The sequence below is a fragment of the Pelobates fuscus genome, chromosome 8 (assembly GCF_036172605.1).
Source record: "Pelobates fuscus isolate aPelFus1 chromosome 8, aPelFus1.pri, whole genome shotgun sequence".
NCBI classification, from domain to species: domain Eukaryota; kingdom Metazoa; phylum Chordata; class Amphibia; order Anura; family Pelobatidae; genus Pelobates; species Pelobates fuscus.
Window position 1 is genome coordinate 14,538,773 of NC_086324.1, and position 24,960 is coordinate 14,563,732.

Here is a 24,960-nt window from a genome sequence, read left to right on the forward strand (position 1 = left end):
TTTGCGGACTCAGTCTCTCTGAAATCTCTTACAGCCATAACCCCGGCAAAGCATGATGGGAGATGCAGTCCACAACATGTGGAGTGCTGCCCACCCCTGAGATCCTGATATAGGTTACTGGGTTCCATCTATAGAGCTGCCCGGTATAATGTGAATAGCTCAATGTTACTGGGTTCCCATCTATGGGGCTGCCCGGTATAATGTGAATAGCTCAATGTTACTGGGTTCCATCTATGGGGCTGCCCGGTATAATGTGAATAGCTCAATGTTACTGGGTTCCATCTATGGAGCTGCCCGGTATAATGTGAATAGCTCAATGTTACTGGGTTCCCATCTATAGAGCTGCCCGGTATAATGTGAATAGCTCAATGTTACTGGGTTCCATCTATGGGGCTGCCAGGTATAATGTGAATAGCTCAATGTTACTGGGTTCCCATCTATGGGGCTGCCCGGTATAATGTGAATAGCTCAATGTTACTGGGTTCTATCTATGGAGCTGCCCGGTATAATGTGAATAGCTCAATGTTACTGGGTTCCCATCTATGGGGCTGCCCGGTATAATGTGAATAGCTCAATGTTATTGGGTTCCCATCTATGGGGCTGCCCGGTATAATGTGAATAGCTCAATGTTACTGGGTTCCTATCTATGGAGCTGCCCGGTATAATGTGAATAGCTCAATGTTACTGGGTTCCCATCTATGGAGCTGCCCGGTATAATGTGAATAGCTCAATGTTACTGGGTTCCATCTGTGGAGCTGCCCAGTATAATGTGAATAGCTCAATGTTACTGGGTTCCATCTATGGAGCTGCCCGGTATAATGTGAATAGCTCAATGTTACTGGGTTCCCATCTATGGGGCTGCCCGGTATAATGTGAATAGCTCAATGTTACTGGGTTCCCATCTATGGAGCTGCCCGGTATAATGTGAATAGCTCACTGTTACTGGGTTCCCATCTATGGGACTGCCCGGTATAATGTGAATAGCTCAATGTTACTGGGTTCCCATCTATGGGGCTGCCCGGTATAATGTGAATAGCTCAATGTTACTGGGTTCCCAACTATGGAGCTGCCCGGTATAATGTGAATAGCTCAATGTTACTGGGTTCCCATCTATGGAGCTGCCCGGTATACTGTGAATAGCTCAATGTTACTGGGTTCCCAACTATGGAGCTGCCCGGTATAATGTGAATAGCTCAATGTTACTGGGTTCCCATCTATGGGACTGCCCGGTATAATGTGAATAGCTCAATGTTACTGGGTTCCCATCTATGGGGCTGCCCGGTATAATGTGAATAGCTCAATGTTACTGGGTTCCCATCTATGGGACTGCCCGGTATAATGTGAATAGCTCAATGTTACTGGGTTCCCATCTATGGGGCTGCCCGGTATAATGTGAATAGCTCAATGTTACTGGGTTCCCAACTATGGAGCTGCCCGGTATAATGTGAATAGCTCAATGTTACTGGGTTCCCATCTATGGAGCTGCCCGGTATACTGTGAATAGCTCAATGTTACTGGGTTCCCATCTATGGAGCTGCCCGGTATACTGTGAATAGCTCAATGTTACTGGGTTCCATCTATGGGGCTGCCCGGTATAATGTGAATAGCTCAATCTTACTGGGTTCCCATCTATGGGGCTGCCCGGTATAATGTGAATAGCTCAATGTTACTGGGTTCCATCTATGGGGCTGCCCGGTATAATGTGAATAGCTCAATGTTACTGGGCTCCCATCTATGGGGCTGCCCGGTATAATGTGAATAGCTCAATGTTACTGGGTTCCCATCTATGGGGCTGCCCGGTATAATGTGAATAGCTCAATGTTACTGGGTTCCATCTGTGGAGCTGCCCAGTATAATGTGAATAGCTCAATGTTACTGGGTTCCATCTATGGAGCTGCCCGGTATAATGTGAATAGCTCAATGTTACTGGGTTCCCATCTATGGGGCTGCCCGGTATAATGTGAATAGCTCAATGTTACTGGGTTCCCATCTATGGAGCTGCCCGGTATAATGTGAATAGCTCACTGTTACTGGGTTCCCATCTATGGGACTGCCCGGTATAATGTGAATAGCTCAATGTTACTGGGTTCCCATCTATGGGGCTGCCCGGTATAATGTGAATAGCTCAATGTTACTGGGTTCCCAACTATGGAGCTGCCCGGTATAATGTGAATAGCTCAATGTTACTGGGTTCCCATCTATGGAGCTGCCCGGTATACTGTGAATAGCTCAATGTTACTGGGTTCCCAACTATGGAGCTGCCCGGTATAATGTGAATAGCTCAATGTTACTGGGTTCCCATCTATGGGACTGCCCGGTATAATGTGAATAGCTCAATGTTACTGGGTTCCCATCTATGGGGCTGCCCGGTATAATGTGAATAGCTCAATGTTACTGGGTTCCCATCTATGGGACTGCCCGGTATAATGTGAATAGCTCAATGTTACTGGGTTCCCATCTATGGGGCTGCCCGGTATAATGTGAATAGCTCAATGTTACTGGGTTCCCAACTATGGAGCTGCCCGGTATAATGTGAATAGCTCAATGTTACTGGGTTCCCATCTATGGAGCTGCCCGGTATACTGTGAATAGCTCAATGTTACTGGGTTCCCATCTATGGAGCTGCCCGGTATACTGTGAATAGCTCAATGTTACTGGGTTCCATCTATGGGGCTGCCCGGTATAATGTGAATAGCTCAATCTTACTGGGTTCCCATCTATGGGGCTGCCCGGTATAATGTGAATAGCTCAATGTTACTGGGTTCCATCTATGGGGCTGCCCGGTATAATGTGAATAGCTCAATGTTACTGGGCTCCCATCTATGGGGCTGCCCGGTATAATGTGAATAGCTCAATGTTACTGGGTTCCCATCTATGGGGCTGCCCGGTATAATGTGAATAGCTCAATGTTACTGGGTTCCATCTATGGGGCTGCCCGGTATAATGTGAATAGCTCAATGTTACTGGGTTCCCATCTATGGAGCTGCCCGGTATAATGTGAATAGCTCAATGTTACTGGGTTCCCATCTATGGAGCTGCCCGGTATAATGTGAATAGCTCAATGTTACTGGGTTCCATCTATGGAGCTGCCCGGTATAATGTGAATAGCTCAATGTTACTGGGTTCCATCTATGGAGCTGCCCGGTATAATGTGAATAGCTCAATGTTACTGGGTTCCATCTATGGAGCTGCCCGGTATAATGTGAATAGCTCAATGTTACTGGGTTCCATCTATGGAGCTGCCCGGTATAATGTGAATAGCTCAATGTTACTGGGTTCCATCTATGGAGCTGCCCGGTATAATGTGAATAGCTCAATGTTACTGGGTTCCATCTATGGAGCTGCCCGGTATAATGTGAATAGCTCAATGTTACTGGGTTCCATCTATGGAGCTGCCCGGTATAATGTGAATAGCTCAATGTTACTGGGTTCCATCTATGGAGCTGCCCGGTATAATGTGAATAGCTCAATGTTACTGGGTTCCCATCTATGGAGCTGCCCGGTATAATGTGAATAGCTCAATGTTACTGGGTTCCCATCTATGGGGCTGCCCGGTATAATGTGAATAGCTCAATGTTACTGGGTTCCATCTATGGAGCTGCCCGGTATAATGTGAATAGCTCAATGTTACTGGGTTCTATCTATGGGGCTGCCCGGTATAATGTGAATAGCTCAATGTTTCTGGGTTCCATCTATGGGGCTGCCCGGTATAATGTGAATAGCTCAATGTTACTGGGTTCTATCTATGGGGCTGCCCGGTATAATGTGAATAGCTCAATGTTACTGGGTTCCATCTATGGAGCTGCCCGGTATAATGTGAATAGCTCAATGTTACTGGGTTCCATCTATGGGGCTGCCCGGTATAATGTGAATAGCTCAATGTTACTGGGTTCCCATCTATGGAGCTGCCCGGTATAATGTGAATAGCTCAATGTTACTGGGTTCCCATCTATGGAGCTGCCCGGTATAATGTGAATAGCTCAATGTTACTGGGTTCCCATCTATGGAGCTGCCCGGTATAATGTGAATAGCTCAATGTTACTGGGTTCCATCTATGGAGCTGCCCGGTATACTGTGAATAGCTCAATGTTACTGGGTTCCATCTATGGAGCTGCCCGGTATAATGTGAATAGCTCAATGTTACTGGGTTCCATCTATGGGGCTGCCCGGTATAATGTGAATAGCTCAATGTTACTGGGTTCCCATCTATGGAGCTGCCCGGTATACTGTGAATAGCTCAATGTTACTGGGTTCCCATCTATGGAGCTGCCCGGTATAATGTGAATAGCTCAATGTTACTGGGTTCCATCTATGGAGCTGCCCGGTATAATGTGAATAGCTCAATGTTACTGGGTTCCCATCTATGGAGCTGCCCGGTATAATGTGAATAGCTCAATGTTACTGGGTTCCCATCTATGGAGCTGCCTGGTATAATGTGAATAGCTCAATGTTACTGGGTTCCCATCTATGGAGCTGCCCGGTATAATGTGAATAGCTCAATGTTACTGGGTTCCCATCTATGGAGCTGCCCGGTATAATGTGAATAGCTCGATCCCAGACCGGCTGGGTTATCGGGGGAGTTCAGTCACATATCCCGCTCTATGAGGTGGGTAACCATGGAGGGACCCTCAGTTGGTTTCCATGGTGACCCAGGAGCCCCCCCAGATCCCGGTCTCCCCCCTCACCTCTCTGGCCGGGCGGTTCTGACACGGCGCCCCCTGTGCTTTCCTCCTGTCAGAGCGCCGGGGGAAATGGCGGGAAAGTGCGAGTCTCCCTCACACGCAGCTCGCGCAGCACACGGCGACCGAGACGTCACAGCGGCGCGCGCGCTAATGACGTCAGAGGAGCCGGCTCGCGCCTCTCTGCGATTTATTTCCCGCTTCCTCCCGGCCGTTCCCCGGTGATGACAGCCGGCGCGCGCTGCCGTGAGGCGGGATTGTGGAAATGATGCCGGGGGGAGATGTTCGGTGATAGCGCGCGGGGTCAGAGGTCAGAGGCGCGGTGACGCACAGGGGGAAGGGGCGGGGCTCCGGTTGTTGTGGCGATTGAGAGGCGGAGCCAGCGGCAGCGCGGGAGGCGGCAGGACAGACCGAGGGGAGCGGGCCCCGAACATGCACAGCCTGGCCACGGCGGCGGTGAGACAGCCCGGAGACCGGGGGGCTGCACGGAGAGACAGAGACAGGGACAGGCCGGGGGGTGGTGGTGAGAGAATGGAGGCCGGCCTGGCAGTTACTGAGAGAGAGAAAGGGGAAGAGAGAGAATCCCTGCCTCCAATACCCCCTCACTGCCCGGGGTAACATTATATCCCCCTCACTGCCCGGGGTAACATTATATCCCCCTCACTGCCCGGGGTAACATTATATCCCCCTCACTGCCCGGGGTAACATTATATCCCCCTCACTGCCCGGGGTAACATTATATCCCCCTCACTGCCCGGGGTAACATTATATCCCCCTCACTGCCCGGGGTAACATTATATCCCCCTCACTGCCCGGGGTAACATTATATCCCCCTCACTGCCCGGGGTAACATTATACCCCCCTCACTGCCCGGGGTAACATTATATCCCCCTCACTGCCCGGGGTAACATTATACCCCCCTCACTGCCCGGGGTAACATTATATCCCCCTCACTGCCCGGGGTAACATTATATCCCCCTCACTGCCCGGGGTAACATTATATCCCCCTCACTGCCCGGGGTAACATTATACCCCCCTCACTGCCCGGGGTAACATTATACCCCCCTCACTGCCCGGGGTTACTTTATATCCCCCTCACTGCCCGGGGTAACATTATATCCCCCTCACTGCCCGGGGTAACATTATATCCCCCTCACTGCCCGGGGTAACATTATATCCCCCTCACTGCCCGGGGTAACATTATACCCCCCTCACTGCCCGGGGTAACATTATACCCCCCTCACTGCCCGGGGTAACATTATACCCCCCTCACTGCCCGGGGTAACATTATACCCCCCTCACTGCCCGGGGTAACATTATATCCCCCTCACTGCCCGGGGTAACATTATATCCCCCTCACTGCCCGGGGTAACATTATATCCCCCTCACTGCCCGGGGTAACATTATATCCCCCCCACTGCCCGGGGTAACATTATATCCCCCTCACTGCCCGGGGTAACATTATATCCCCCTCACTGCCCGGGGTAACATTATATCACCCTCACTGCCCGGGGTAACATTATACCCCCCTCACTGCCCGGGGTAACATTATACCCCCCTCACTGCCCGGGGTAACATTATACCCCCCTCACTGCCCGGGGTAACATTATATCCCCCTCACTGCCCGGGGTAACATTATATCCCCCTCACTGCCCGGGGTAACATTATATCCCCCTCACTGCCCGGGGTAACATTATATCCCCCTCACTGCCCGGGGTAACATTATATCCCCCTCACTGCCCGGGGTAACATTATATCCCCCTCACTGCCCGGGGTTACTTTATATCCCCCTCACTGCCCGGGGTAACATTATATCCCCCTCACTGCCCGGGGTAACATTATATCCCCCTCACTGCCCGGGGTAACATTATATCCCCCTCACTGCCCGGGGTAACATTATATCCCCCTCACTGCCCGGGGTAACATTATATCCCCCTCACTGCCCGGGGTAACATTATATCCCCCTCACTGCCCGGGGTAACATTATACCCCCCTCACTGCCCGGGGTAACATTATACCCCCCTCACTGCCCGGGGTAACATTATATCCCCCTCACTGCCCGGGGTAACATTATATCCCCCTCACTGCCCGGGGTAACATTATATCCCCCTCACTGCCCGGGGTAACATTATATCCCCCTCACTGCCCGGGGTAACATTATATCCCCCTCACTGCCCGGGGTAACATTATATCCCCCTCACTGCCCGGGGTAACATTATATCCCCCTCACTGCCCGGGGTAACATTATATCCCCCTCACTGCCCGGGGTAACATTATACCCCCCTCACTGCCCGGGGTAACATTATATCCCCCTCACTGCCCGGGGTAACATTATACCCCCCTCACTGCCCGGGGTAACATTATATCCCCCTCACTGCCCGGGGTAACATTATATCCCCCTCACTGCCCGGGGTAACATTATATCCCCCTCACTGCCCGGGGTAACATTATACCCCCCTCACTGCCCGGGGTAACATTATACCCCCCTCACTGCCCGGGGTAACATTATATCCCCCTCACTGCCCGGGGTAACATTATATCCCCCTCACTGCCCGGGGTAACATTATATCCCCCTCACTGCCCGGGGTAACATTATACCCCCCTCACTGCCCGGGGTAACATTATACCCCCCTCACTGCCCGGGGTAACATTATACCCCCCTCACTGCCCGGGGTAACATTATACCCCCCTCACTGCCCGGGGTAACATTATATCCCCCTCACTGCCCGGGGTAACATTATATCCCCCTCACTGCCCGGGGTAACATTATATCCCCCTCACTGCCCGGGGTAACATTATATCCCCCCCACTGCCCGGGGTAACATTATATCCCCCTCACTGCCCGGGGTAACATTATATCCCCCTCACTGCCCGGGGTAACATTATATCCCCCTCACTGCCCGGGGTAACATTATATCCCCCTCACTGCCCGGGGTAACATTATACCCCCCTCACTGCCCGGGGTAACATTATACCCCCCTCACTGCCCGGGGTAACATTATACCCCCCTCACTGCCCGGGGTAACATTATATCCCCCTCACTGCCCGGGGTAACATTATATCCCCCTCACTGCCCGGGGTAACATTATATCCCCCTCACTGCCCGGGGTAACATTATATCCCCCTCACTGCCCGGGGTAACATTATATCCCCCTCACTGCCCGGGGTAACATTATATCCCCCTCACTGCCCGGGGTTACTTTATATCCCCCTCACTGCCCGGGGTAACATTATATCCCCCTCACTGCCCGGGGTAACATTATATCCCCCTCACTGCCCGGGGTAACATTATATCCCCCTCACTGCCCGGGGTAACATTATATCCCCCTCACTGCCCGGGGTAACATTATATCCCCCTCACTGCCCGGGGTAACATTACATCCCCCTCACTGCCCGGGGTAACATTACATCCCCCTCACTGCCCGGGGTAACATTATACCCCCCTCACTGCCCGGGGTAACATTATACCCCCCTCACTGCCCGGGGTAACATTATACCCCCCTCACTGCCCGGGGTAACATTATACCCCCCTCACTGCCCGGGGTAACATTATACCCCCCTCACTGCCCGGGGTAACATTATACCCCCCTCACTGCCCGGGGTAACATTATACCCCCCTCACTGCCCGGGGTAACATTATACCCCCCTCACTGCCCGGGGTAACATTATACCCCCCTCACTGCCCGGGGTAACATTATACCCCCCTCGCTGCCCGGGGTAACATTATACCCCCCTCGCTGCCCGGGGTAACATTATACCCCCCTCGCTGCCCGGGGTAACATTATACCCCCCTCGCTGCCCGGGGTAACATTATACCCCCCTCGCTGCCCGGGGTAACATTATACCCCCCTCACTGCCCGGGGTAACATTATACCCCCCTCACTGCCCGGGGTAACATTATACCCCCCTCACTGCCCGGGGTAACATTATACCCCCCTCACTGCCCGGGGTAACATTATACCCCCCTCACTGCCCGGGGTAACATTATACCCCCCTCACTGCCCGGGGTAACATTATACCCCCCTCACTGCCCGGGGTAACATTATACCCCCCTCACTGCCCGGGGTAACATTATACCCCCCTCACTGCCCGGGGTAACATTATACCCCCCTCACTGCCCGGGGTAACATTATACCCCCCTCACTGCCCGGGGTAACATTATACCCCCCTCACTGCCCGGGGTAACATTATACCCCCCTCACTGCCCGGGGTAACATTATACCCCCCTCACTGCCCGGGGTAACATTACACCCCCCTCACTGCCCGGGGTAACATTACACCCCCCTCACTGCCCGGGGTAACATTACACCCCCCTCACTGCCAAACATTATTATATCCCACTCGCAGCCCGGGAGGTTACAAATTAGGAGGTTAGAATTTGTAGTTGAATCACACTGTAATTAAAGGAAGCTAAAGACTCCTTTTCAGGAAGTGTGTAGTGAAATTATGAGAGTCACAGCCAGGGGATGTGTGGTGGCTGCATTAATATGGTGATCTGACTCCTAAATGAAAGAGAAAATAGAGCAGTGAGACCGCATGGGCATTATCTATACACCAAAACAGCTTCATTAGGCTAAAGTTGTTTTGCTGCTTAGTGTTCTTAATGTGTTTTGTTTTTTTATTGTATCTAACAGCCTGTGCCAACAGCACTAGCCCAAGTGGATCGAGAGAAAATTTATCAGTGGATTAACGAGCTGTCAAGCCCAGATACCCGTGAGAATGCCTTATTGGAGCTTAGCAAAAAGCGTGAATCTGTTCCAGACCTTGCACCAATGCTATGGCATTCCTTTGGCACGATTGCTGCACTTCTACAGGTTTGTAATAATTAAAAAAAAAAAAGTGTGTATATATATATATATATATATATATATATATATATATAAATTGTTATTTTTTTTTTTAATTTTTGTCAATCTTACACCACTTTTAAATCTTTCTCTGTGGGTTAAATTTAATTGTTTCTATTTTCCTGTAGGAAATTGTGAATATCTACCCATCAATTAACCCACCTACTCTGACCGCACATCAGTCTAACAGAGTCTGCAATGCATTAGCTTTACTGCAGTGTGTTGCATCACATCCTGAAACCAGGTATTGCTTTTCTTCATCCTATTTCTATGGTGTTTGTCTTTTATTGCAGTAGATGCTATTGTGTATAGCGCAACAATTGTGGACCTTTCAAACCGCAGCTGGGACTATATTATTCCTGGTCAGCCATTAATCTGTATTGTTTTGAATTATTTTTTTATTATTATTATTATTAAAGTATAGTTTGTACTGTGAGAGGTACCTGACTGCTTTCTATTGTCAATCAATTACCTTTTAGGTCTGCATTTCTCGCTGCCCACATTCCTCTGTTCCTCTATCCCTTCTTGCACACTGTTAGCAAGACTCGACCGTTTGAATACCTACGACTTACCAGCCTTGGAGTAATTGGTAAGCTGTGATAAATAGTATCTATAAAATGCTTCAGTTATTATATACATATATATATATTAAAAGTATTTATCCCCTTACACTTTTCATTGGTTGGTTTCCCATTGTAAATGATATACCATTGTTTTATATATATTTATGTATATACACACACCCCTCACGTTGTTTTTTTGTTAACTTTTTCATCATTTTATAAAAAAAATTTATAGTAAATTATGATATGATGAAAAACAGAAATTTTTACTCACTGTAATTTTTTTCTTAATATGGTGATAGTACCTATGGGTTGTGCTTCCTAATTGGGACAAGCATCTGCAAGATAGGTGATTAGAAAAGTCCCTCACCTTTACCCTATAAATGGCTTCCCCGGCAAACCCACCTCAGTTGTTGCAAGAATACACACCTAAGCCACACACTGTAAGCAAAATTGTAATTTAGAGGGAGGAAGATTTGTACTGCCACCATATTAAGAAAAAAATTATTTACGGTGAGTAAAAATTAGTTTTTTCTAACATATGGTGGCAGCACGTATGGGATATAGCAAGATTTCCAATTGGGTGGGCCTTATGCCTAAACAGCTTGAAGTACCTACACCCTAACGAAATTTTAGAGGCCGAGAGTATATCTAGCCTGAAAATGTCTGACGTTTTTTTAAGGTGCTAAAAAGTGGCCAAGAAGCAGCCATGATGATTTCTTCAGGTGAAGCAAGAGTTTTTCTCTGCCCACAAAGTGGCCATTGCCTTTGTGGAATGCACTGTGAAAGACACTGGCGAATCAATACTACTAAAGCATAGGCCATTATGATAGACGAAATAACGAGAAATAGAATTACGAGAGGTTTCATTCCCCTTAAAACTTTCCTAGAAATTGACCACAGGTGATCTGATCTTCTGAATTTGGCTGATATTGATAGGTACATCTGAAATGCCCTTTTTTAACTCTAGAATATGCCATCTAGTTCCAGCAGGGAGGTGGCATAATTATAGAAGGATGAGCTAATTAACGGCTCCAAAAGATAACTCTGGAAGAATTGAAGTTTTAGGATGAAACACAACTTTCACCTTGATGGAAAATAAGAAATTCCACTGAAGTAGATATATCCTGAAGCTCAGTTTCTCTCTTGGCAGAGTTAATGGCCACTTAAAATGCTGGTTAAGCTTTAGCATATTAAAAGGAACCACCTCCAAAGTAAAAGGGGACCTGAAAGACTGAAGAAAGATCCCAGGAGGGAAACAGAACTTCCTGTGTGGCCGAAGAAGCCTATTGCTTTAATGGAACTTGTAACCAGCATATATGAAGACCAATCCCTTCTCAGAAAGAACTCAGGAAATACAATTTGGTCTTAAAGTGACTCTCCAGTGCCAGGAAAACAAACGGTTTTCCAGGCACTGCAGGTCCCCTCTCCCTCCCACCCCGGGTTAAAACCCCTTCAGTAACTTACCTGTATGCGGCGCTGGGTCAGGCTCCGCCTACGCTCCTCCACGCGCATAAGGCTTTCATTGCTTTCCTATGGGGATTTCGGTGACGCTGGAGGTCCTCACATAGCGCAAGGACCTCCAGACCAACTATTCCACGTGAACTATCTGTCCTGTACAGAGAGGCAAACCTGAGAATCTTCATGTTCTCCCTCTTTGCCATATGGTCTATCCCGGGCACTCCAAATCTCTCTGTAGACAGTGAACATGATCAGATCTATAGACCCTTACTCTTGATCCCAATTTCTTGTGTTGAGGTTGTAGGTGATGACATTGTCGACACATCATGAGTGGAATGCAGAGAGGACCTCCCAGAGATCCTGAACCCAGTACACCGTTTTGGTACATAGCTGAAACAGACCTTGCCTCTGGCACCGCCCTGTCTGTTGACGTGAGGGCAACCGTGTCGTGGTCTGACCGCATTGTAATAGGTCCCTTAATCAACCAAAATCTGAATTGGTGAGGGGAGTGAAGAACTGCCTTAAGAGCTCTGGAACTGGACTATTTTTCTTAGGACCAAGAACGCTGGCACATGAGAGAATTTAGACGAGCAACCCAGCCTGTGTTAGATGCATTCTGTGGAGAAAATTACTCCTTCTATAGGCTGAAAGGACAGCTTCTGCTTTTTTTGAAGAGAGTCTAGGAGACAGAAATCCAAGATTTCCACACTTTGACCCAGATCAGAGAATGTTCCATGGTAGCGCCCAAATCCAGATTTTGCCCAGTTGACCGAAGGAATTGAAGATGTCAGACATCCGAGCAATCTCATTTCCTGTCCTTATGGAGGAATTTTTGCTTCATCAGTGATTGGACCTTTTCTTTATGAGTGCATTAGATGCATAGATAATGTTTTAAGGTTAACATGAACCTCAAATAACTCTGTTTCCTGGAGAAGAAGAAAATACATTATCGTCTTCATATCCAACAGTGTTGCTGTAGCGCTCTGCTAGCTACCTAAACATACTTAAAGGGCAACCGTCCCGATTAGCAATAAGTAGCCAAACTCCCAACTAGGGGGAATGCGTTGTTCCCTAAAATATGGTGTTATGGGAGTGTTTTGAAGAGCAATGAAATCTCTTCAATCCACTTATTATGGCATTTTTTTTTTTAGAAAACTTCTTGAGGGGCCGCAATAGGGATTTGTGGAAATATATCTCTATGATCTATATACACCATGAAATTCCTTTCTGCAGAATCAGTTAAAGAAGCAGAAATTTTGATTCTGAACCTCAGGAGAGGAACCAATTAATTTCAATTCATAACCGGTTTAAAGGAATGTTTTTAGAGTTTGATAACCAGGAGTTACCTGAGGAATCTAACGAACTTCATGATTCACAGAACCATATCTCAAACTCCTTGAATCCAACAGGAACACTGTTTCTGTAACTAGAGTATTAGATGTGCGTAAGATTATGGATTGGGTAGATTTGAAGAGTAAACAGTGCCCTCTTTAACTAGATCAAGAAACCAGTGATTGGAAGTAGGTTCTACTAAAAAGGCAGGCAAGAAACCTTCAGATATTTACTGGTTCCCAAATGCATCCTGGGAATGTTAAGTGACCCCATTGAATGGTACTCCAGTCATCTACTTCAAAGGGATGAAGGGCTGAGTCAGCCCTGCAGGGGAAATTAACCTGTGAACCCCAAGGGTTGAACAAGGTCTAAACCCACTGAGCTATCCATACTTTGTATAGAAATGCATGGTTACGCCTCCAAGCTTCTATGCGTCTGAAACGCCTACCCATGTCGGGCCTAGTTTTACTTTCCTAATGGGAGTAAACGGGGCACCGAAAAGGACGGTGATCTGCCATCCAAGCTTAAGCCACCAGGATAAAAGGGAAGCAGCAGATCAACCATGATCTTGGCTGTCATTGTCAAATTTTATTAGTCAAATCCATATAAAGTATGTGATAATCACAAATAAAACCAGAAACCGAGGAGCTGCTTATCAGGAGACTTAAATAACCTCCATTAACGATTGTAAACCATTTAAGTTTTGGACACTGCTGCACCTGCCAGCAAAGACCCATACCAAAACCCAGCAGTCTGGAAAGATCGTGTGCAAGAGGTCTCAGCCTTCATGACGACAGGGAAAGCAGCTACTTCTGCAGAATTTTATGGAATCCCAGTGTACCTGGGGGTGTAACAGTCACCCATTTGATGGTAAACATATTAAACGTCGGGCAAGAAAGGCTTGTTACAGTGTTTCCATCTCTGCATATAAGAAAGACATGGGGTTTGAGGAACCGTTAACCCTCGTTAAAGTTTAGCAGATTTATCCTGCCCCATGACCGATTCATTCCTAATGAATCTTCTCCGTACATCAGGTGGGAACCAACTCCACACAGTATGATGAACCAGACATGTCTTCAGAAGAGGTAAATAAACATTTGTCAGACATTAGAAGTAATCGAAGGACGCTTCTCTTCTGTCTCTGCGGAACATCTCCGGCAGAGCAGCTGATAAACTATTTCATTATCTATAAGATTCAAAGATAGGAATGATTGCATATTGTCTGCTTACTTTTACCTAAGAAATTGCAGCACCCTGGTCATTTTTATAAACCCCAGAACCATATTAAGAGGAGTAGCACAGATACAATAAGCTATAGCTGTGTATAGCCGAGGCATTCCACGGTGTACAAACAGTCCATATTGCACATACAGTCCACTTTCTGCAAAACCATTTCAATCATAACTTGCATTTTTAATCAGAACAGATTTTTAAAGCAAAGATTAGCCAATCTTACCTTGAAAACCTCTGAGCCGTGTGGGGGGTTGGTGACAGGGGGAACCCTTCTAACAAGCTTCCTGCTGCCAGAGGGAATAGCACAGCGATACGCACTTGGCGGTTTCCCGAAAGTTCCGGTTCGCGCATGTGCAATAACTCAACCGGAACTTTAGTGGAACGCAACACCACCCGGGAATAATGAAGGCGTCCCCTTGCCTGCCCATACTCTCCAAGCCGGAACATACTCTGCGCAGAGTTAAATAGAAAGGGCTCCGGAACCTCCACGGACGGAGCCATGCCACTCAGCCCTACCCCGGACCGCAACCTGTGTGCCTCACCTTCAACAGACGCTTGATCCATCTCGTGCTGGGAAAAGGAACTGAGGTGGGTTTGCTGGGGAAGCCCTTTATATGGTAAAGGGGAGGGACTTTTTTTTTAATCACCTATCTTGCAGATGCTTGTCCCAATTAGGAAGCACAACCCATATGTACTGCCACCATATGTGGATAATGGTATCTTTAGAAAGAATATGTAATGGCGAGAAAAACTATATACAATATGTGTGGGCACAACAAAAAAAGAGTAAGTGAAAAATTACAGCTAAACACAAACACCGCAGAAATGTATAAACAGCCCTGGTCCTTAACGGTAAAAAAAATTGAAAAACAGTCTGGTCACTAAGGGGGTTACATTAATCAAACTTTATTGTTGCTAAAGTATTTTCTTTATCTGTTCTAATTTGAGCCAATCATTAGGCAGTAGGCGAAAATGGAACTCATAGAAGTGTCTCTCCAGAGCAGTGATGGATAACTGTTGTACTGCAGATTTGCACAAAGTACTAGATGCTCTGCCAACCTGGTCCTCCTCAAGCTAGTCAGGATCTAGTCTAAACTGAAAAACAGTCAACACAAGTAATTTACGTACAGAGACAGGAGTTGAAGAAGACCCTGCTCAAACCAGCTTTTTTTTTTTTTTTTTTTTTATAGGAGCACTTGTCAAGACAGATGAACAAGAAGTTATTAATTTCCTCCTAACCACAGAAATAATCCCACTGTGCCTGCGTATTATGGAGTCTGGTAGCGAGCTCTCCAAAACAGTATGTTTTGTTTTTGCTTTTTCGTTTTCCTTCTTTGCTCTTAATTGTCGCTTTCCTTTAATTAGCTGGTTCATGTTTTTATTTCTTCCTATCTTTGCTGCTGTGCAGCTTCCTGTCTCTCTCCTGTCTAGTGTAGAGTTTCTTAATATTGTAAGGTACATGCCTTATCAGCAGTAGTGTCTAATTACTGGTAAGTTTGCCAATTCTTCTAAAGCACATTTTTTTTATATTTCTACAGGTTAATCCTCTGTAGCTGAATTTGTAAATGTTAGAAATATTAGATTATGTGAACAAGTACAAAGTTCTTGTTTTTTTTTTTTGTTTTGTTTTTTATGCACATTACTCTCCGATATCTTTTGCTTGTCACTTGTTTTCTAATTGCACATGGCTAACGCTTCTCCTTCTGTCTGTCTGTGGTAGGTTGCTACGTTCATCCTTCAGAAGATTTTGCTGGATGATACAGGTTTGGCGTATATCTGTCAGACCTATGAAAGGTTTTCTCATGTTGCTATGATTTTGGTAAGACTTTACTTTTGTTTTGGTTAAACTAGTAGAGGTAAATAGATTCTACTATGGTTTGTCTGATGCTTGCATTACGTCATAATGTCTTTATCACAAATTAGAAAATAGTTTGGAATTGAAAGTGGAATTTAAATTTAAGTTCCATATACCTGAACTGGAAACATATGGGAAGGGGCTAGTTTAAACATGCCAGTCTGTTGGGAAGAAAAAAACAGTAGTAATAATAGTGGCAGATCTGCTTTAAGTGAAGGTCAGACAAATGTGTTGCACTTCGGTTACCTAGATTGAAGTGTATGTCCAAGCAGAGAGTGGTTGTGCCCATTTTTAACATGCTTCCTCAGTCAGGGTTTATAAGGGTGTACAATATGCTGTGTGTTGCAATGGGGTTGTCCAGCCGTGTCCCTTCTTTTTATCCTTTTCTTTGTGTTCTTTCTTGATTCTTACTTTTTTTTTTTTTCCTGTATGTTATGGTTGGATATGTCTAGTAGGTACATTAGGTCAGAACACTGGGGCGTTAGGCAATATTTTTAATCCCATGATTGTTTGCTTGTCCTAGAATGAAAAAGATAAATACGATGTTTTGATATGACTATTCATCAGATACTGGTAGTGAATAAATCTAACAGCCTTTCTAACTTCTTGTCACTTAGGGTAAAATGGTGCTGCAGCTTTCTAAGGAGCCATCCGCCAGGCTACTGAAACATGTTGTCCGTTGTTACCTTCGCCTGTCTGACAACCCAAGGTAACAGAAACGTTTGGTTGTGTGTATGTATGTATGTATGTATGTATGTGTGTGTATATATATATATATATATATATATATATATATATATATATATATATATATATATATATATATATATATATATATATATATATATATATATATATATAAATAAAACAAATCTCTTGTGTTCACATTAGGGTGACTGTTGGTATGAGTGTTAGGGCTCTTTTTGTCTGGTCTTGTCTGAAACTAGTAGCCGACAGTTACCATTATTCATTTAGAGCCTCCAGGAAGTGTAACTTCAGTTAATCTCTAGCTGACCTTGATAGGTATGTCCTTGTCCTGCTGCTACCTGAGATTGCGTCCTCCTTTAAAATTCAGTTGGACTACTTGTTTGGATTGCATATCCATCCAATACAGGGAAAATATAATTAGGGAAATGGGAGAAGTCACTGACTTTGTTTTAAATTCTATTATTTCTTTTGTTTAAAGTAGGGGTACACAACCTCTGTGCTGAAATGGCCAAATATCAAACATGACCTACTATCGATCTCAAAGAGCTGACTGGCAGATTGCAAATAAGAGTGTCAGCTCTAGAACTGACAAGTGGCATGCTATAGGTATTTTACCACAGACTCCCGGATTGTGGCTGCATGTTGAGGTGTTAGAGTGAAGTTGCAGTTCCCTGTGGAGGGGATGGGATATGTCCTTTTTTTTTTCTTTTCAATGGCTCACACAGGAGCAGGTAATGGAAGTTTACCTTTAGAGATTGTGCAGTGGAAATGAGTGCTCCCTGCCATGCTGCAGGACAGAAAGTACCAAGGTGTCTGAAAATGGATATTGGGGCTGTGGTAGAGACATACTTACACATACATTGTGGGAGGAAGAGAGACAGACACACGGAAGGATTGTTAAAGGGAGACAAACAGAAGCGGGTTTGTAAGAGAGAAACACAAAAGGGGGCGGATCTGGGAGGGACTCGCAATTGTGTGGTGAGAGAGAGAGACAGAGAGAGAGACAGAGAGAGAGACAGAGAGAGAGACAGAGAGAGAGACAGAGAGAGAGACAGAGAGAGAGACAGAGAGAGAGACAGAGAGAGAGACAGAGAGAGAGACAGAGAGAGAGACAGAGAGAGAGACAGAGAGAGAGACAGAGAGAGAGACAGAGAGAGAGACAGAGAGAGAGACAGAGAGAGAGACAGAGAGAGAGACAGAGAGAGAGACAGAGAGAGAGACAGAGAGAGAGACAGAGAGAGAGACAGAGAGAGAGACAGAGAGAGAGACAGAGAGAGAGACAGAGAGAGAGACAGACGAGGGTTCTGACATTAGAAAGATCACTTCCAAGATTTAAGCAAAATCATCTCATTGACTTCATATGTCCGTAGCCCCCGCAATTTCAGCCATTCGTATGGCCTCCTTTCTAAAATGGTTCTGCCCCTCTAGCTTACAGAGACACATTTGTGAATAACCTAGAGACATGTTTCACGCTTTAGGATCCACGAAAGATATTTGAAATGTTTATACACTGAACATGCTGACTGCAGGAATGTCCACCAGAGCTGTTGCCTGTGAATTGAATGCTCATTTCTTTACCGTAAGCCGTCTCCAAAGGTGTTTCAGAGAATTTGGCAGTACATCCAACTGGCCTCACAACCGTAGACCATGTGTAACCACACCAGCCTAGGACCTCCACATTCAGCATCTTTACCTTCAAGATCGTCTGAGACCAGCCACCCGGACAGCTACTGAAACAAACTGTCAGAAACTGTCTCAGGGAAGCTCATCTGGATGCTAGTCGTCCTCATCGGGGTCTCGACCTGACTGCAGTTAGTCGTCGTAACCAACTTGAGTGGGCAAATGCTCACATTCAGTGGCGCCTGGCACTTTGGAGAGGTGTTTTCTTCACAGATGAATCCCGGTTTTCACTGTACAGCACAGGTGGCAGACAGAGTGTATAGCGTTGTGTGGGTGAGAGGTTTGCTGATGTCACGGTTCTGTAACAAGTGACCCATAGTGGCAGTGGGGTTATGGTATGGGCAGGCATATGTTATGGACAACGAACACAAGTACATTTTATTGATGGCATTTTGAATGCACAGAGATACAGTGACGAGATCCTGATGATTCATCCATGACCATCACCTTATGTTACAGCATGATAATGCACTGCCCCATGTTGCAAGGATCTGTACACAATTCCTGGAAGCTGAAAACATCCCAGTTCTTGCATGGCCAGCATATTCACCGGATATGTCATCCATTGAGCATGTTTGGGATGCTCTGGATCGGCGTGTACGACAGCGTGTTTCAGGTCCTGCCAATATCCAGCAACTCCGCACAGCCATTGAAGAGGAGTGGACCAACATTCCACAGGCCACAATCAACAACCTGATCAACTCTATGCGAAGGAGATGTGTTGCACTGCCTGAGGCAAATGGTGGTCGCACCAGATACTGACTGGTTTTTGGACCCTCCCAATACAGTAAAACTGCACATTTTAGTGTTGCCTTTTATTGGGGCCAGCCTAAGGAACACCGTTGCAATAATCATGCTGTCTAATCAGCATCTTGATATGCCACATATGGCAAAGGAGAACACAGATTTAGACAGATTTGTGAACAATATTTGAGCGAAATGGGCCTTTTGTGTACATAGAAAAAGTCTGAGATGTTTGCGTTCAGCTCATGAAAAATTGGGTCAAAAACAAGTGTTGTGTTTATAATTTTGTCCAGTGCATAAAATGCTCATTTGTTTACCATATGTGACTTTTCTTTCAATGCCATGATTTTGTTAAACTGTGTATTTATATATGTGCAATATGCTTCTGGCTTATTGGTCACTCTCACTCACATGTTTTCTGTTCCAGAGCACGAGAGGCATTGAGACAGTGCCTTCCCGACCAGTTAAAAGATACCACGTTTGCCCAGGTACTGAAGGATGATACCACAACCAAACGCTGGCTGGCACAGCTGGTTAAGAACCTGCAGGAAGGTCAAGTCACTGACCCCAGAGGAATACCTTTACCTCCTCAGTGACATCCTGCCCAGGATGGAGGAGAATGACAGACGCAACTGTTCTTTCTAGACAGTACAAGTGGGTGACACAAGGAGAGAACATTTTGAGCTAAGAGAGATTTCTGATACTTGGTCCTTAAGCTCACTTGCTTTTTGGTGATGATGTTCTTGCATGGAATCAAGGAGTAAATTACCAAATGCCTGAGAAAGCGAGAGTACAGGTTTTTACACCAGCAATCCAAAAATCAGAACTGTAAGCGTATTGTTTTCTTGTTGACCAAGACTCTGCTGCTTCAGTGTTTTTTGTAATCCCTCCTGAATGATGTTGAGGAGACAGTAGTTGGGTTGTAGTCTTTGTCCAATGGGCAACTTCTGGCTCCTGACGTTTACAATAAAGCTAAAATAGTCAGACCTTACCTGGAGCTGTTTTTGTATTGTTGATGGACTGGGCTTGAAACTAATGAATCACGTCATTGTCTGCCTGCTATTTGCTACAATATATTCATCCTCTTTTATTTTGGCTGCAATTTTTTTTACATTTTATTTTATTAAATAGGGGATGAATTTGAAGCAAGTTAAATTATCCTTTTTTTTTATTATTATTATTATTATTTTTTTTTTTTTTTTTTAAACCACCATGTGTTAAAAATGGCCTATAATCGAATGAATAGGCTAATCTGATTCCAGGTTCTAATAAGTTTGTCTTTCTTCAGGATATTGAATATATATACACATATATATTTCCTGAATTATGCAACCAACTTTAATTTCACCATGCTGCAGTTTCATAGATTATTAAAAGCACTTACTTGGGGAACCTTATGTTCTTTATTTTGGGTTTTTATGAAATATACTTTTTTGGGGGTCTAAAATGTTTGATCACTATAGCCTATCCCATGTAGTCTTCTGCCCATCAACTCACTGACTTTTCTGATCTACAAACTGTAATAGGACTACTGCTGTACCGATGTGAGCTTCATTTTTTGGCAGAGCATATTTTAGTCTGTAGCAGCTGGAGGCCCAGATATTTTCTACCCTTAAATTGCACTAGTATGTGGATTTAGAGGAAGGGTACATCCTCATGTTCTGCTGGCTCTTTGGCGTTCTAATTTCTCAGTTTAAACTTCATGAGTTTTAAAAGTCTGGAAGTCTTGACTTGTACTTAACCTTGCCATGTTGGGCCAATCTCTCAAATAAAAGAATTGTTTAAGATCAATGTGTAATCATTTGAGGAGAACACCCTTCGTATTCTCAACCTGTCATTCAATCCTTCTTGTCATTGAATCCTTCTTATCTTGCCTCAACCAATTGCAACATCTATATTATACTTTCGTATCAGTCTATAGAATGATGGCATATAATCTAAATAGCAAACAGTGTGTTTTAAAGTAGGTCTGTCATCAGGGAAAATAGCTTTACGGCAAAGCTGTTTTTTAGTTTTATGTTTTTCTTCTGTTCGTTTCTTCTTTATACAGCTTAAAATTCTTCACATCTAACTTTTTTCTAACTGCTTGTGAATGCTGAAGCCCTCTTTGTCTTAGTACATTTATCTTGACTGTTGAAAGTCGAGCCCAATTTTAGAATCTGTTAAATAAAAAAAGCGGTGCATAGTCCAATGCAAAAATGTGGCAAATCTGCTGTAATCACTTTATTTATTTTTTATTAAACCACTCTGCTGTCATTTATTTACCTTCAAACGGTTCCATAGGTTTCAATAGTTTTGAAATTTTTTTAAGACTTTTACATTTACCCGTGTTTAGAACAAATACTCCAACATGTACCGTATTTTTCGCTCCATAAGACGCACCTCACCATAAGACGCACCTAGTTTTTAGAGGAAGAAACCCAGAAAAAAAATATTCTGAACAAACTGTCCCATAGTGTTTCTTACTATGGGACAGTTTGTACAGAATATTTTTTTTCTCCCCTGTCCCATAGTGTCCCCCCCTCCCATAGTCTTCATCTCCCCCCCCCTCCCCATAGACTTCATCTCCTCCCCCTCCCCATAGACTTCATCTCCCCCCCCTCCCCATAGACTTCATCTCCACCCCTCCCCATAGACTTCATCTCCCCCCCCCTCCCCATAGACTTCATCCCCCCCCCATAGACTTCATCCCCCCCCCATAGACTTCATCCCCCCCCATAGACTTCACCCCCCCCCCATAGACTTCATCCCCCCCCATATTCTTCTCTCCCATACTGTCCCCCTCCCCTTGTCCCATAATTACTTACCTGTCTTGCAGCGTTGGCCGGCAGCACAGGGCGCACCGCGGTAGTGGAACTTGAATTTCATGTTCCGGTTTCCGGCGGGACTGAAAGGAAGTGCACACTCAGCTTGTGCACACTTCCTTTCAGTCCCGCCGGAAACCGGAACATGAAATTCAAGTTCCACTACCGCGGTGCGCCCTGTGCTGCCGGCCAACGCTGCAAGACAGGTAAGTAAAGCTTCATATTCGCTCCATAAGACGCACAGACATTTCCCCTCACTTTTGAGGGGAAAAAAAGTGCGTCTTATGGAGCGAAAAATACGGTACATGGTATATTTCCTCACTGGATGTTAAAGGCACACTACAAGCACCATAACCACTACAACCCACTAACAGTCTGACCACTTACTTGGGGATTCCCAGGTACCAGTCACCTACCCTATTTACACTGGAGGAGTGCCTGGGCCCTTCTGGCACCATAGCAACTTCAGCACAATTGGAGTGTTCCTTTAAAAGGTTTGTCCTATTAATTTTCTTTTTTTCTTTAATATAGTTTATAGACATAGGTGTTCTACTTTTTAAAACAAAATATATATATATATTTATTTTCCAATCTTTACATACTTTAGAGATTCAGTTGTTGTATTTATGCTGTTCTTTCTTCCAGCCGCAGCCTATTAGAAAACTCAAAATCTTTTGTACATTTTGCATTTCATAGAGAATACCGTGTGTATATATCCCAGGAAGGAAATGATGCATTTATCAATGTTGTCAGATGAAAATTTACTTTCCTCATTCTATTGTGACAGCATTAAGGGGACACTGTAGGCACCCCGACCACTTCAGCTCATTGAAGTGGTCTGGTTGCAATGCCCCATGTCCCTTAACCCTACAATGGTAATTATTGCAGTTTTCTTCAATAATTACAACTCTAGGGTTAACTCCTCCTCTAGTGGCTGTCTACCAGACAGTCACTAGAGGGACTTATGGAATTTGGTCTGTTATCTGACGCTGGACATCCTCACCCTATGCATGAGGACCACAAGTGTCAGATTTCCCCCCCATAGGAAAGCATTGAGTAATGCTTTTCTTAGGGAAATCCTAATGCAAGTGCGGCCATTGCCGCGCATGCAAATTAGGCCTCCCCCTGACGACAGAGGAGGAGTGTGGGCAGAGCTTGACCCAGCTGAGGGACATTGGCACTGGATTCAGGTAAGTGACTGAAGGGGTTTTAACACCTTCAGCCATGAGGGAGGGGGCACTGCAGGATTCTACAGCCATTTTCCTGGCACTAAAGAATGCCTTTTAAGTATAGTCACCAAAAAAACTTGAGCGAAATGAAACAATATTGGTGTGTTGATTATGCCTCTGAAGTCTCACTGCGCAATTCGAAATTTAGGAGTTAAAGGAATACTATAGGGTCAGGAACACACATGTATTCCTGACCCTATAATGTTAAACAAAACTATTTAGCCCTCTTAAATAGTATAAAAACCTCCCCTTTTTCCAACGCTGTGCAGGGCTCCTCTTGTCAATGTGCAGCAGGGACCTTCAGTGTCTCCACGTTCTGCATGGTGGCTCTGAACTTTTCCCATAGAGATGCTTTGATTCAATGCTTCTCTATGAAGAGATGCTGATTGACCAGGGTGGTGATTGGCTCCGCCCCAACCCACCTCCTCGGCTGACATCAGAATTCATTATCTCCGCCAATCACAATGCTTTCTCAATTCTGATGATTTCAGCCAACGAGGAGGGGTGGGGGCATAGCCAAACACCGCCCTGGCCAATCATCATCTCCCAGCATCGGTATCACTACTGGGCGCACGAGGGACATGTGCAGAAAGAGCACAATGTTCCAATCACAGCAGCAACCACTGGCCACCAGGAAGAGGATCCCGTCCTGCCCACCCAGAGCAAGATAGGGAGGCTGGGTGAACCTCTTAAAGGGACACTCCAGGCACCCAGACAACTTCTGCCCATTGGAGTGGTCTGGGTGCCAACTCCCATCACCCTTAACCCTGTGAGTGTAATTATTGCAGTTTTTTTAAACTGCAATAATTATCTTGCAGGGTCAAGTCCTCCGGGTTACCTTCTGCGTTCTTAAAACACGAAAAGTGTTTTAAAAGACACTGCTACGCATGAGGACCTCCAGGGTCGCCGGAAAGCATTGAATAATGGTTTCTAATGGGGAGGTCTAATGTGCGCGCAGTCATTGCCGCGCATGCGCATTAGGTCTTCCCAGATGACTTCTATATGTCTGTGATATTGTGTGTTGAGTATCTGTATAGGTCTGTGATTGTGTGTGAATGTCTCTGATTATGTGTGTATTTGTGCGTGTCTGTGATTGTGTATGTCTGTGTATAGGTCTTTGGTTGTGTATGTGTATACAATTGCATGGATTTAGTAGATGGCTCCCTAATTTAGTATACGTAAAGGGAAACTATAGTGCTAGAAAAACAAAGATTTTTCCCTAGCCTTATAAAATCCCTATAGTACCCTCTTCTCTCATTGTGGCCAGGGGAATCCATAAAGTTGGACACCCATGCTTTAACCCCTTAAGGACACATGACGTGTGACATGTCATGATTCCCTTTTATTCCAGAAGTTTGGTCCTTAAGGGGTTAAAGTTGTAAACTACATTCCATTGATGCTTTTCCAGCAATATGGCTGTAAGAGTATTATGGGAGATGTAGTCCAAAACATCTGGAGGGCGGACGGTTCACTACCCTTGCTTTAACCCCTTAAGGACCAAACTTCTGGAATAAAAGGGAATCATGACATGTCACACACGTCATGTGTCCTTAAGGGGTTAAAGGGACACTATTAGCATCCAGACCACTTCTCATTGAAGTGGTTTGGGTGCACTGTCCCCTTAACCCTGCAATGTAAAACATTGCAGTTATAGAGTGCCTCTAATGGCTGTCTATAATTGACCTATTTAGAGTCATGGATTCATCATTGATGTAAAAGGAGACTTGGTGCTGACAGTCTTATGAAAACCAATTTTGACACATGAACTAGCTGGATTTTATTATGCCATTGGAAAAGTTTCTTTGAATATTTTAAAATGCGCTCA

At 45.3% G+C, this 24,960-nt stretch overlaps 1 protein-coding gene across 1 annotated transcript; it reads left to right on the forward strand.

Moving 5' to 3' along the window:
• Positions 1–4,906: 4,906 nt before the first annotated feature.
• Positions 4,907–20,889, forward strand: CNOT9 (CCR4-NOT transcription complex subunit 9). Its single transcript, XM_063429271.1, has 8 exons — positions 4,907–5,135; positions 9,314–9,493; positions 9,655–9,770; positions 10,006–10,115; positions 15,306–15,415; positions 15,836–15,934; positions 16,588–16,679; positions 19,530–20,889. Exons 1-8 carry the CDS (start codon positions 5,112–5,114, stop codon positions 19,696–19,698), a joined length of 900 nt encoding a protein of 299 aa, XP_063285341.1. The 5' UTR covers positions 4,907–5,111; the 3' UTR covers positions 19,699–20,889.
• Positions 20,890–24,960: the final 4,071 nt, after the last annotated feature.

Coding starts and splice junctions, on each gene's coding strand:
- CNOT9 (XM_063429271.1), top strand. CDS start 5,112: ATGCACAGCCTGGCCACGGCGGCG. Junction 9,494..9,654: donor CGATTGCTGCACTTCTACAG/GTTTGTAATAAT, acceptor ATTTTCCTGTAG/GAAATTGTGAATATCTACCC. Junction 16,680..19,529: donor CGCCTGTCTGACAACCCAAG/GTAACAGAAACG, acceptor TTTCTGTTCCAG/AGCACGAGAGGCATTGAGAC.